This window comes from Schistocerca cancellata, chromosome 1, assembly GCF_023864275.1.
Source record: "Schistocerca cancellata isolate TAMUIC-IGC-003103 chromosome 1, iqSchCanc2.1, whole genome shotgun sequence".
Lineage (NCBI taxonomy): Eukaryota > Metazoa > Arthropoda > Insecta > Orthoptera > Acrididae > Schistocerca > Schistocerca cancellata.
The window spans coordinates 829,019,960-829,035,299 of NC_064626.1; the positions used below are offsets into that span (position 1 = coordinate 829,019,960).

The following is a 15,340-nucleotide window of genomic DNA, read 5'->3' on the forward strand; positions in this document are numbered from 1 at the left end:
AGGTTTAAGTAGTTCTAAGTTCTAGGGGACTTATGACCACAGCAGTTGAGTCCCATAGTGCTCAGAGCCATTTGAACCATTTTATAAAATCTCGAATCTCCTACATTCAGAGGAAGGCCTTATGCACAGCAACAAGGACCTTAACAGGATTTTCTTTTTCCTTGATCTCCAATGGCATGAAATAATGAAGCTGTTGTGCTTTCATAACCTAAGATCTGGTGAGTTGTTCTTCAGATTCTCCTCTATTGTTGTGGTATGAGATACTTTATTCCCTGCATTGTGAATAATGAATATATCAGCAACTAGGGCACACCTCTACATTCAGCTTTGAATGAAAAACGTTATTACAGTTGGTGTTGTTGTGTGCAGCAACTACTTCTATGTCTTAATTTCGTTTTAGGAGCAAAAATCTAGGATCATCATTAAGAGGAACAGCTCAGATGTTGCAGCAACAGCAAGATGAATGTAGTACTTCAGACCACGAACACAGTACCACATGCCCCAGCAGATTAACCAGTATTGTGAAAATAATAACCTAATGTGTCCTACACATTACAGCTTTACATTTACTCTCTCTACTGCGAATACGCTTTACACCATCACAACAGAATTACATAACTCCTTTGAGAATAAATCAGTAACATGTGCAACATTGCTGGATCGAAGGAAATCTTTTGATACAGTGTCACACAACATCCTATCAAAAAAGTGACAATAGAATGGAATAGGGTAGAATTCCTCCCTTCTATTGCAGTCCTGCCTAGGCAATCGCAGACATTTAGTGTACACAAACAACAAAAATATAGGTTCTGTACCTCTTACAACAGGTGTGCTGCAAGGCTTCGTTCTTAGGCCCTTTCTGAGGATCGTATGGGCACCAAGTAAATGAATATGATGACTGTCCCCACTTGTATATTTGTAGCTGCGTAGTATATACTAAAGAAAAAATGAATAACTTTGATCTTAGCATATCAATACACTATCATAACAGAAGAAATAGGCATGCAATTGACAAACCACAGGCACACTAGCAAAGCTCCTCTCCTACAGTTATAAATTTCTTGGCTTCATGTACTTTAACAAAGTAACTAAAAATGGTCACTCTGTGTCTCTGAATGAGTTCAAAAACAAAATAATAAAACTGATAAACAGCAATCCATTTTATACAGTGAAGAAATTTGAATCCTGTATGATAGCTGACATGGAGTTTTGAATCAGGAGAAAACAAAATCATGAATTGTAATATTTCACAAAGGTATTAACACATATGAGACTGGTCTCAGTCACCCTGAATGAGGCAGACAGACTATTGTTTTAACACAATTTTTGAAAATCATAACTTTGAAACTGTTAATGTGTGATGTTTCATTTGAAATGAAGAAACCTGATCTATCTGCTCTTAAAGTCTTATTATAAAATTTTAAAATTAGCTGATATACAAAATGTTTTACTGAATCACGTTTATTCTGAAAAAACTTGAACACACCACTTTAATAGTTAGTTTGCCTGAGTGTGGTGTGTTTTGAAATGCTCAGTCATACAAAGGGGTACATCACAATTTCGGTACCACCAGATGATTTTTTTTTTTGCTAAGTTTGTCCCTTCTGGCTCTTACTGACATTGGAACATATTTTTCAGACACATGTTAGCTGTGACTTTTTCTCAGTAAGTGGTACATTTTGGCAAAATGTCACTCACTAAGTCTCCTTGTTCCAAGAACTGCTGAAACACTCACATGTTGTTGCCTTGACTATCTGCCATTTCCCAGGTCCAACTTGGATTCCATTCACAATGTGTTAAAGTGTTACATTGATGCATTGTGGTACACTGCATTAGATTTGTAAACAATAATCAACATATGTGACAGTGATCATTACTAAAGTGGTAGCTTGGGTAAATCCCTACTTGTAACATAATTGTAGCCAGAACGAGATTTTCACTCTGCAGCTGAGTGTGCACTGATATGAAACTTCCTGGCAGATTAAAACTGTGTGCTGGACCGAGACCCGAACTCAGGTCACGAGTTCAAGTCTCGGTCTGGCGCACAGTTTCAATCTGCCAGGAAGTTTCAACATAATTGTAGCTTAATTAGACAAGTAGGCCTTCAAATATATTGAACTGTTGTAACCATAGATGCACATAAACTGTATATGATGACACAGACTGAATGTAAATATATCTAAAGGCGAATAAATGTTGTGTTCTATTCAGTTCAGTTCAATTCTAATCCATTCTTCAGCCCAGCATATAAGGCTGATCAAACGATTTGGCATAGTGGATAAATGAAAACAATAAAATAAATATAGACTTAGTGAAAGCATTTTAAAACAGTAGCCCACTATGAATTTTTTGATTGTGTTTGTCTAAAAACCTTATCTGTCAGTGTGCTGCTTTCCTGTACTACCCAAGTAGGAAAATCGATAAATACTGTCAAATTGAACGAAACAAGTAATACTTCAATCTCATGCTTTCTATCAGACTCTTTCAGAAAATCTACATTGAAATCCCCTCAACCAATAGTTTGCTTCCCTCTGTCTGACAGACAGCATAACAAAGAATCCAAATTTTTCAGAAATAGCTGTAAATTTGCCAGTGGAGACCTTTAAGACAGTTGCTACTTTTCTTCCAATTTTTCTTCTACTGTACATCAGCTGCACATTGTTCTGCAGTAAGTGGCTAGTTTCATTAACAGACACTTCCTCTGATATTGAGAAATGGCATGGTGAATCATTCAGAAATAATCAAAATAAACAAAATAACCAAAAATAAGGTGAAGGCTAATAAACAGTCTTATTTTAGATTCTTATTTTAAATTTACTATAATCTTAAAATTTTTCTCTATATTCATTATCCAGTCTGTCAGGAAGATAATATGGAAACCAGTTGTAGGCAATTCCATAAATTGCTTTATAATAAGTAATATGTGAAATTGTTGACGTTGAAATTGACGAGATCGCGTACTTTACTGAAATCTTACATACTTTGCAGTTACGTTGTTTCATATTCGATGATTGGAAAGAAGGTATTGTTCAGATTTGTATGTGCCAATAAGCCCTACGGTACGGTTTCTTTTTCATTTTGCATTGTCAAGTGGACTGTTTACTGCTGAATCGTCTAACCTCCTAGATTACATCCTTCATTAAAATCGTTATGTACTGTCCCATTTCCTGTATATATTTACCTCCGTATTACAGCTCTGTATTTGTTGAATTGCCTCAAAACTGATGCGCATATGATCCTTGGGTGTATGTTATCTGGCGAAGATGCAAAGAATTTAATATCCGTACACTTTATTGAACATCTTTGAATACAACCTTATGTCAGAGTACTCAAGTGACATCTCGCGGTAAATTATCGCTACAGACTTTTTCCCCAAACGATCCTGTCGCCGGTAGTCTGTAAAGTTAAAGTGATGTCAATATTTGCATTGTGACATAAATAAACATACAGACTATACATTCAGAAGATTCATTGTGTATACGTTTCGTCCACTATAGCACTATGGATGGTTACGGTTACTTTTTCGACATCAGAATATGATACTGCAAAGCAATGAGCAATGTGTCTGTTTCCTCATATAGCTTCTCAAGTAACTGTTCCATATTGATGCCGTGAATTAGATTTTATGAGTTTAAGCGGCACGTTGAATTAAATTCGACATATGCCAGCCAGCACGGAATAGTCGTTGACGCCAGACCACATAGTCGATTTGTATGTTTTGGCAACGCTGATGCCCAAAACCACCCTATGTCGTCGGCAGTCAGCAATAGGGAGAGAGAGATGGTCGTTATGGCAGGGTTGGATGACCACGAAAAGAAGATAGTAATAGAATTTTGCCATTTATTAGAAAAATCCAAACAACTGTTTAACGGCCTTAGGTAAAGTACGAGTATTTTAATAACTTGTACACAGCTAATATATGTTAATTATAGTTTTACACACCTAATTGTTTCATGCACAGTACATTCAAATTTCGATACATTTGAAAGTTTTGCAAACTTGAGAATACTACATATCAGACGACAGATCAATCTTAAGTCAATTGTCTCACACCCCTAGATCCTGGAACTGCTCCATTTGCAAGTGCACTGTGCCTTCTTTGTCATGTGCACATGTCAGAAGCTTTAAGTAAACAGTACATTGCAGATTAAATATTTCTGAAAGTATACAGCCCATGAAAATGTAGCATTATTTTGTGGAACAGGTTAAATGATCTGTGTGGTTAATGTCTACATTTTTTATTGCTTTGAATTGATTTGAAAACTGACTTAAATTGACAAATGTTTCCATTGTGCATGATGGTACTTAGTTGGATATGTATTTTGCTAACACATTCCTCTGGTACATATTTTGGTATTATAAATAGAAACTGATGACCATCTCAGTTTTTGTGTTTTTCAGAGATTTACCCCAGTATGGTCATAAACAATGGCAGGCATACTTTGGAAGAACATTTGACATTTATACAAAGCTGTGGAAATTCCAACAACAGCATAGGTATAATATGTGAAGTTCTTTACTTTTCATGTTTTTCTTTTTGTGTAAATCTTAATATCATATGGTCTTTTTCACAGGCAAATTCTAGATACAAAATATGGTTTAAAAAGATGGCAAATAGGGGAAATTGCTTCCAAAATAGGACAATTATATTATCATTATTAGTAAGTGATTGTTCTGCTCTTTTTGTATAAACAATGTCCAGAGGTGAATTTGTTGCTTTTTTTCTAAAGCATATTTCTTTGTCAACAGTTTACGTACAAGTGAAACAAATTACTTGAATGAAGCATATTCATTTTATGCAGCAATACGAGGTAGAGCTTATTACTCAAGAGCTTCTAAGGAAGATAGGTAGTTACCAAGTATTTTTGCATGCTCATGAATGATCTGGAGTAAAACAGTTATTTATTTTTTATTATTGTAAGTGATGTGCTATGTTGCAGGTCTGATTTGATGGTAAAGAAGCTGAGGTATTATGCACGATTTATTGTGGTTTGTCTCTTGCTCAAAAAGATGAAATTAGTGAGAGATTTGGTAATGGTGAGTGTTTTAGACTCCTTAGAATTCAAATTGTAGTTTTATACAGAACTCATTGAAATGTAGTTGTCAGTAATTTGAGTTTAATAGTGCTTGCTAGTATAATTTAAATCCACATAAAATTTATTGAAAACCTAACCTAATCGCTGTTGTTACACCATTCACATTAAAGAAAACTTCGTTATATGATATAAATGAAGGGTATGTAGACACTATTGTAACTGAATTTAAAGTAGCTGTACATGATCCTCTCAAAGGTTCTGTGTTCATTTCCATTATTGAGCTGATAAATTTCACTAGTGCGTTTGTTTCATTTGCCTGTAGTGTATACTAACAAGCATATGTGTCAGTAAGTTTCTAGGGTTCAAATGCAGATACTTTGGAGTCTATTCCCTGTAGTTTTAGATTTATTGTTGTCAGCTAATGTAGCTTTATCTCATAGACCTGCTCTTTGTAGGCTATGTTGCCTACTTAATGGTAACTTGTGTTGGTTGTCGTGGTAGAGGATTTGTTACCAATGCAGTACTGTGACTTTAGGCCAACTGTATACATATGGTTGCAGAAATAAAAGGCTTCACAAACCAACAACTCTTGACATCACTAACAATCAAAACATTAAGCAGAATAAAATTAATATGTTCAGAATTATTGAGAACATCAGAATATCAGGCCAAAGAGGGGAAAGTAATGGTTTTCACCAGTACTATAAATGTAACTATGGTAAGCACAATTTATATTTAAAGTAAAACGAAGATTTCCATGAGACATTCGTACCCCTTACCAGTTCACAACTAGACTATTACCTTCCAACCTAGACTAGACTTTGAGGTACACTACATTCTGTCACTGCTAACTCATAAAAATCCATATACTTTATAGGTTTAGCTTACAATGCAGTTCAAAACAATGGATATGGGCCTAATAAACTTACTGAGCAAGGTGGCACACTTTACTCGCTTTCGGGAGGGCAGCGGTTCAAACCCATTTCTGACCATCCTGATTTAGGTCTTCTGTGATTTCCCTAAATCACTTCAGGCAAATGCTGGGATGGTTCCTTTGACAGGGCATAGCCAATTTTCTTCCCCATAAGTCCCTAATCAGAGCTTCTGCTCCATTTCTAATGATCTCATTGCCAATGGAACGTTATACGCTAATCTCCTCCTCCTCTAATAAACCTCACAATCTAAGCTACCAGTAACAGTAAGCAATGACTTACTGTAAACAAAACATACAACCAACATCTACAGCTCAAACACACATGCAAATACAGTAGTATTTACGTCAATTTTGAGTTTGTTACTTTAGTTCACAGACAGTAATTAAGAAAAGCTATCTGCTGATTATTGAAAGTCTTCTTGTTGTCTAATAGTGACTGCAGATTGCGGTTAAATTGTTTTGTGGTGTGAATCACTCTCTACAGTAGTGCTCAGTTACATGAACAGTTGTGACAAATAACGTAAAGGATCATTCCATATAAACTCTTAGACATTTTAGTGGTTCCTAAGGCGATCATTTCAGAATACAGTCATTTTTGGTATCTTAAAAGTAAAACTGCCAAATAGCACTGTCCTAACTTTAACCTTTTTGAGAAATTCAGATTTAAAGGTTCAAGGGTGTGTACCCAGTCATGAATCTGGCACCAATTTCCTTACTTTCAGAGAACTACTACATAGTAATGAGTTGACATACAGACCTCAGTTTTTTTATGCATCAGGTGCATTTGTAGACTTAGAGAAAGCTTTCGACAATGTTGACTGGAATACGCTCTTTCAAGTTCTGAAGGTGGCAGGGGTAAAATACAGGGAGCGAAAGGCTATTTACAATTTGTACAGAAACCAGATGGCAGTTACAAGAGTCGAGGGGCATGAAAGGGAAGCAGCGGTTGGGAAGGGAGTGAGACAGGGTTGTAGCCTCTCCCCGATGCTATTCAGTCTGTATATTGAGCAAGCAGTAAAGGAAACAAAAGAAAAATTCGGGGTAGGTATTAAAATCCATGGAGAAGAAATAAAAACTTTGAGGTTCGCCGATGACATTGTAATTCTGTCAGAGACAGCAAAGGACTTGGAAGAGCAGTTGAACGGAATGGACAGTGTATTGAAAGGAGGATATAAGATGAACATAAACAAAAGCAAAACAAGGATAATGGAATGTAGTCGAATTAAGTCGGGTGATGTTGAGGGTATTAGATTAGGAAATGAGACACTTAAAGTAGTAAAGGAGTTTTGCTATTTGGGGAGCAAAATAACTGATGATGGTCGAAGTAGAGAGGATATAAAATGTAGACTGGCAATGGCAAGGAAAGCGTTTCTGAAGAAGAGAAATTTGTTAACATCGAGTATAGATTTAAGTGTCAGGAAGTCATTTCTGAAAGTATTTGTATGGAGTGTAGCCATGTATGGAAGTGAAACATGGATGATAAATAGTTTGGACAAGAAGAGAATAGAAGCTTTTGAAATGTGGTGCTACAGAAGAATGCTGAAGATTAGATGGGTAGATCACATAACTAATGAGGAGGTATTGAATAGAATTGGGGAGAAGAGGAGTTTGTGGCACAACTTGACATGAAGAAGGGACCGGTTGGTAAGACATGTTCTGAGGCATCAAGGGATCACAAATTTAGCATTGGAGGGCAGCGTGGAGGGTAAAAATCGTAGAGGGAGACCAAGAGATGAATACACTAAGTAGATTCAGAAGGATGTAGGTTGCAGTAAGTACTGGGAGATGAAGAAGCTTGCACAGGATAGAGTAGCATGGAGAGCTGCATCAAACCAGTTTCAGGACTGAAGACAACATACAATACACACAGTAGATCTTTCAATATTTGACCCCCTTGCGCCCCCTCCCCCTCTCTCCCACATAAACATCATGTACATATTTACCTTACACGTCAGTGCTTCTTATAGCAGAACATGACCTACACAATGTTCTGTTACACTACATATCCCTGCACTCAAGCTAAAGATGTCTCTTTATCATTTTATTTTATATTATGCAGTCTAGATATATTTCATGGCACATAATTGCCTTCTTATTAAATTTCCTTTTGGCATTCATTTTATTCCTTATTGCATTATTACACATGTTAGTATATTTTCATATGTCTTCTTTTCCAAGATGTCACTTAGTACCCATTATACATAATTGCTGTGTTGTTTTGTTGCACCATTAATAAGTGTTCCTTAAATATTATTACATAAACGTTCACTTGAATTATTGAAACTACTGATACACAGTGAGTGATTATTACCCTCACAGAAGAAGAAAAAGTTTACAGATTTATTCCCTTTGGGCAAGCTTCATGTTTCCATTTATTAGCATATAGCATACAATGGTTCTTGATATTTAAGAACATAAGTTAGTTGTATGTTTTATTTCATCGACATCTCGAAATTTCAAGTTACATCTGGGGATATATAAATCTCCTCAATTATCTTTTGTATTTATGTATGATATCCCCTTCTTTAGTGTGATCACTTGTCCCACAAACTCCTACTTAAATTCTTTTGTATTGCATCATAGCTGAACCACCCCATTTTTGGGTAAGTACTGCACAACTCACTTTTATTTGTGTATGTAAGTGACCCATCCCCAACTCTGTCATGGAAGTGGCAATGACCATTTCTCTTGTAAGCAGACCCAAACTATGGTACAGATCAGTCACTCTAGGATCTGTCTACCTGCATAATATCTTATCCCCCACGAGTCCACATTCTTCGTACGCCTTATTTTGCTCAGACGGTATTGGTCAGCATCTTTAACAGCTTTATTGACCAGGAATGAGGAGAAGTGTTACTACTTTTCCTCAGATTTTACTCAGTTATGATTTCAGCAGCTTCTTTCTTGTCTCTCTGTGTAATCTTTGTCCTACTCATTATCCTTGTCCTGTAGTATCAATAACTATTTTCATTCGTATTTCCCTCATACAAGTGTTTTCGACGCGCATCAATAATACTTCCTATTTTAACCCACTGGTTTCTTTTATCATAATTTATGTGGGGTCATTTAGTGAGTCATACATTATTTCATTGATGTTTCCTTAACTCCTCTCAAAATATGACAGGACCAAATTGTGTCATTTATCCATGTCCTTTGCGTTATTAGAAATGAACGTAACTGTTTCATGTTTCTTAGTTCTGGACACTCCTTGATTGCTCTAATTCTTTCAGGGTCAGGTTTAATGTCATTCACTTGTACAAGATGTCCTAGAAACTTTAACTCTTCTCTATCAAAATGTGACTTAAGTATTTTGATAGTGATAACCTTTTCTCTAAACTTGTTTAGGGTTTTAATCAAAAGCTTACAGTATTCTTTCCAACTGGCTGAAATCAAAAGGATATTATTAACATCTACTAGGAGTCCCTGAAGCAACTCTCCGTAATGCTTGATCTATTGCTCTAATAAAAACTGATACTGAAATATTCTTTCCGAGTGGGAGTACTTGAAATTGGTACAATCTTCAATTGTTTAAAAATGTGGTGTATTGTTTAGGGTCCTCACTTAATTTTTTGCCTGTAACCAGATGTTAAATCGATCAAGATAAAATACTTATCTTCTGCAAATTTATCTATTGAAGTCCTTGCATTTAGAACAAGATGGACACTGCCAGTAGTTTTTCTTTACTACTGACAGAGGATTTTTATAGGCACTAATACTACGCTTTGTTGTGTGTTGGTCTTGCAAACATAACTGGGCCATACAGCTCTTGTTTCTACATATCTGTCAATAAATTTGATTGGAACACTTTTATGCAAATATCTTGTCTGGATTTATTCTGAACTTCTTCATTATTTTGTTCCACTGATGTGTGAGCACTAGTTAGTAACTGTTTTTTATTTGAATGAAAGATATGATCTTTCAGCAACCATTGTAAATGTAGCAATACTTGCATATTTGTGTTAGGCACTATTAATAAGTTTGGGTGAAAGAAAGAGGTCCATTTTGTATTGGGATTCTTGTATCTAGTTTAATTACCTTACCTTTATTCCCGGCTATTCTGACTACATACACTACAGTTCGGGAACAATGACCTCAGCAGTTTGGTCGCATAGAACTTAGCCAATATTGGTAATATTTCCTTCATTTTGCATGCTGTAAATAACTCTTCAGATATTAAAGAAATTTTGCTACCAGAATGTACATATATCTCTAGATTATTGACACACAAAACTCCATATACTCTAGGTTTAAACATTTTCTCATCATTATGGAGTTCCTCCTCTAATACCCATTTCATGGCAGATATTTGTTAGCTGAAACTGTGTATTTTTCTACACATAGCCCGCATAGTGTTCAGTCACATCTTGGCCCTGGACCCAGGATTCTCTCCGTTTTCCTGGATAATCACTGGATTGTTACTTTGCATCACATCTTGGTTAGTATTTATAACCTCCACACATGATGCACTAGCCTGTGCTGTCAGGTTATTTTGAGGTACAAACACTTGAGACTTAATTTTGTTATTTTCATTTGATTTTATTTTGCTTGTATTGTTACCATGCAACCTACAGTAATTATTTTCCTTATTTTAATTAAATGTACCTGAACTTTGTAAAGGTGTCCAATTTCTGTTATTACTTTTTCTCTCCTAGTCTTACTGTGTTTTGTTCTTTTCTATGTTTATTGTATCTAGTCCTTCAACAAAGGATACTAGATCTCCTACATTTGACCATCCTCTACACACATTTCTTTTTCTTTTCTGATATATTGTGGTAGCCCGTGTATCAACACTTTAACTAAGTGTGTTTCGTCCAATACATCATCTAAATACTTTGCTTTAGTTAAATGCCATTCAGTATACTTCGTGGAAGTGTCCCATGAACTATTTTAATACTTCGTATCTAAAAGCTGTGATGGTGGCTCGTCTTGGGTACTGTAGATCAGTATTTCCTCTTAAACTTCTTTAAATCCTCCCATGGTTTAAAATCTTCAGAATGAGCATTACCCCATTCTGTGGCGTCTCCAGATGAATATCCGAATGCGAAATCTGTTTTCTTGTGATCACTCCACTTACTGGGTAATGATCTGTTAAACACTTTAAAGAAATAGATTGGGTGAACTTCCACCTCCAGCTTAAAGTTGGGGAACTGTTTTGCCCTATTTAAGCCACTGCTCAATTCCAAATCTTCTGTCAGCGCCAGTATGGATAAAATCAAAGCCACAGGTAAACTTACACCATTTCCAATTTGCTCGGTTTGGAAGCTGTTGTGAGTGTCTGTAATTGCACTCCAAAGTTTTTGTAATTCTTCTTGGCAATCTGCAGTATTACCCTCCAAGGTGGTTGAGCTATTCTGTAAACTGATAGTACCTTTTACATAATTATGAAATTTGGTTTCTAAAGATTTTAATATATCTTCATTATTTAAGAGCTTGTTATGCTCTAAAGAGTCTACCCATATGTCCATCTCTATCATTACAAAAATAGTGGTTGAACTCATTATTTACTACTTGCTGTACTGTATCGGGTATGTTTTCTGTGAAACTGTTAACATTTGTGTCAATATCTGTTAACTTTGTTGCCTGCTCTGTTATTAGAACTATGAAGTCCTCTTTTATTGCTTTAGTTACCTTACTAGTAATAGTTTCTTGTATGATACCCTGTTTTGCATGAAACTTAACATCTGCAATATCTTCTGTTGTAATATTTTTCCTCTGAGCTCTATAAGGTCAAAGATAGTAAGGTTGAAGATAACATTTCGAAATTTGTGCTCGAAGTGTCGAATTTAGGGTTTAAAGTGGCAAACAGTTTTTTGTTATTGTCAGTATATTCTTTCAATATATCATTTAACTCTGCTGTTATGTGAATACTAGTTTCTTCTGATTTTTGATTTAATGCTTTCCATTAACTGTTTATTATTATCGGCTAATTGCTGCTTTAGCAACGTAAATATTTCATTCATTTCTGTTGAACACACACTACAACACACACACAGTATGACAAAATTCACTGCTCACTGCATTTAGTATCTCATCGACTGGTGGCTGCTTCTGCCAGCTGATGGTGGTGTGCCGTTGGTGCTCATAGGATGCAGCTAGGTGGCTATGTGCCGCCAGCAGTCAAAGATTGCCCCGGGTTGTTGTGTTGAGATGCATCTGTAGCATGCCGCAGCACCCATGATTTCTGTGTCTTGCGGATAAGATCTCCATCAAAATTCTTCTTAGTCATTGATCTTTTTCGTGTCAGATGACACTGTAGTATTGCTGATATTGGCAAGCAATTTTCAAATTTAAATTCGCAGTTAACTGCATAGTTCTGCATCACTTGTTGTTTGTTGCCCATAGCAACTCTATCTTCTTGGTATACATGCTATTTGTTTATTTGGCAAATTCTGTCTTTAATACTCTTCTTTTGCAATTTTACCTCAAGGACATGGTTTCCATATATGACCAAAAAAAATAAATAATATATCCATTTGTGTTCTGGTTGTGTTAGTTGGTTAAGTTTGGTTTCGTATCACTTGGTACTAGTTCACTTGCATCATACATGATGCATCACAATGTTCTGTTACAGGATTAACTCTTTTTTGATGAATCTGACTTGTATGTAATTCTGGTTGCTGTGCAGAACTTTGTGGACCAACTGTGCTGTGCCACGCCTGTGTGGACTTCTCCAAAGTGTCTTCTCTACTGCAAGAAATTGCTAAAGTTTTCCGACTAATGACTTATACCAAATTATCAAATGATGACTGAACACACATTTTCAATTTCAACCGTCAATTTCTAAATGTTTATTGCATAAAGGCATTTCCATTTCAGTCCATTAACATGATGTAAATACGTTTCTTCTTTATGAGAACTCAAACAAGAGCACTGCTGATCTAACAGTAATGCAGAAGGTTTCCTATGTTAAAATCAAAAAAACATAATTTGTTTTTCTCCTAAGAGATTCCATAACCCCGTTTATTCTTGTTCATCTTATGGGCCCATAGACAGCATTCTGCTGTCTTCCACGCACTATGCCTACATCTTTTCTCGTATCACCTGCCTGTAGGAGCAGATATGGTGCACACAGTAGGTATGTTGATATTTGACCCTGCTACTTTATTTAAACTTTGCGAACATCTTTAGCTGATATGGCAGTTCTTCGTACAGCAGAACATTGATCCACAACGTCCTGTTACACTACAGATTTTCCTAAAATATATTTCAGTTGCTCATCACACCTAGTACATACTTGTTTTGTTGTTCCATCTAATCCATTTTCCCAACCAAGTAAATTTATATAGAAAAAGGCCAGTGACTAGTAATCTGATCTCTCTGACATATGCTGTTGTTTTGTCATTCAAGTTTGCATGTCTGAAAGCACATCTGCAAAGGATATATGACATATTTACGTTCTCTTTTTCACGTTTCATTCCGTCATTGTAACTGTTATGAATTTTAATAGATGCCTTTGAGGAGAAGGGGTCGCATGAAATTTGGGAATTTATGTTGTTTGATTTATCCCGAAACTTTTTACAGGAATATGGCTGATCTAATTTCACAACAGAAGGTATTGTGCCATATTTTGTTCATTTTATCTGGAATATGTTTTATGTTGTTTTCTAATTTCATGACTTAGCCTATCACATCATATTGAGTGGATGTTCTGTTCTGTTCATAGTTGTAAGATGTGCTGAGAAAAAGATTTTAACAGCAACAGACCATTGATTACTGAATTACATGTGTAGCACTTTCACACCTTATTCAATAAAGTAATGTATGTTTTTTTCTTTCGGCAGGAATTAGACAAACAAATTATAGATTATACAAGCACCTACGAACCTGATGATCAGTTAGAGTGGTCTCTTGTCTTAGAAGAAATAAAGTCATTTATTAAAGCTGATGGTGTTGTCAGTGTTTTGCATGCAGATTCAAATACCATTGTGCTTTCCCACAGGTATGAAAAGTGAAAGGATATCTATTGGCATATTACAAACCTTAAGTAACTTAATTATCTGTGTAAATAGTTATAAAGGAGGATAAATTAGTTGTACCTTTTAGAACATTATGTATGTGTAAAATAAACATTAATTACTGATTTGGTCCACACACATTTAATGTAACGTAAAATCTCTTTCTAAGATCTTTTCCAAATAATTTATACTGATTTTATTATTAGCATATAGCCCCAATATGTAGGATTACTAGCCTGCTGCTTTCCCAAAAATTCAAACATTTTTGTTTCGAGCATTTGCCATACCCACACCCTGCTTTCAGATCGCCACATTGTGTACTGCAATTTGTCACTCCACACAATGTTTTCCTTGTATTCAATCATCCAATGTTTACGCTCCTTACACCAAGCGAGGCGTCGTGTGGCATTTAGCGGCATGGGGTATGGCTTATGAGCAACCACTTGGCCATGAAATCCATGTTTCCTCACCTCCCGTCTAACTGTCATAGTACTTGCAGAGAATCCTGATGTAGTTTGGAATTCCTGTGTAATTGTCTGGATAGATATCTGCCTATTACACATTATGGCCCTCTTCAACTGTCAGCGGTCTCTGTCAGTCAACAGGTGAGATCAGCCTGTACGCTTTTGTGCTGTACGTGTCCCTTCATCTTTCCACTTCACTATCACATTGGAAACTGTGGACCTAGGGATGTCTAGCAGTGTAGAAATCTCGCGTACGGATGTGACACAAGTGACACCCAATCAACTGACCGTGTTCGAAGTCCGTGAATTCTGCGGAGCACTCCATTCTGCTCTCTCACCATGTCTAATGACTACTGAGGTTGCTGATATGGAGTACCTGGCAGTAGGTGGCAGCACAATGCACCTAATATGATAAACGTATGTTTTTGTGGGTGTCTGGATTCTTTTGATCACATAATGTATGTGTTGTACAATAATATAATATTGCAGCCTCGTGAAGTGGTACTTGTGAGTACCATCTGCAAACTGTGTTCTGAATAGAGTTGGTAGTAAAGAAGTAATAAATTAAAACACTGTATTTGATGCTGAAGTTTTACTGCATGAACAGTGAAAATGAAAATGTGGTAAGGGATAAACCTTTTTTCTTTCATCAGTGTGCTTGGGGGGGGGGGGGGGGGGGGTCAGTTTTGCTCAAAACAGTTTCTGAAAGATTTGAAGTTCTGTGCAAAGTTTGTTGGAAGTTGGTAAGTGCTCTCATTCACAAATACTGGCTGCATAAAGTCCAGATATTTGTATGCCGTCAGTTAGGCTTCCTCAGGACAAAGACTCAGTTTCTGACTGTAATTCTTGTCTTACTTCATTAACCTTTTAACATAAATTATACCACATTATGAGTAGATTATGACAGCATTTTAAATTCTGTCAGTAATTACGTAAAATATTGGAAATCAA

At 36.1% G+C, this 15,340-nt stretch overlaps 1 protein-coding gene across 2 annotated transcripts in view; it reads left to right on the top strand.

The window, feature by feature from the left end:
• The first annotated feature begins 3,325 nt into the window (after nt 1-3,325).
• LOC126188686 (protein SCAI) overlaps nt 3,326-15,340 on the top strand; it is an 86,671-nt gene continuing 74,656 nt past the window's right edge. Inside the window, exons 1-6 of one of the 2 annotated variants that reach the window (XM_049930296.1) lie at nt 3,326-3,878; nt 4,402-4,497; nt 4,575-4,661; nt 4,750-4,848; nt 4,923-5,037; nt 13,752-13,909. In XM_049930296.1, the coding sequence (XP_049786253.1) occupies nt 3,748-3,878; nt 4,402-4,497; nt 4,575-4,661; nt 4,750-4,848; nt 4,923-5,037; nt 13,752-13,909 (686 nt within the window). In that variant the 5' untranslated portion in view covers nt 3,326-3,747. The remainder of the gene's footprint in view (nt 3,879-4,401; nt 4,498-4,574; nt 4,662-4,749; nt 4,849-4,922; nt 5,038-13,751; nt 13,910-15,340) is intronic. The other variant, XM_049930303.1, reaches the window with a different exon arrangement.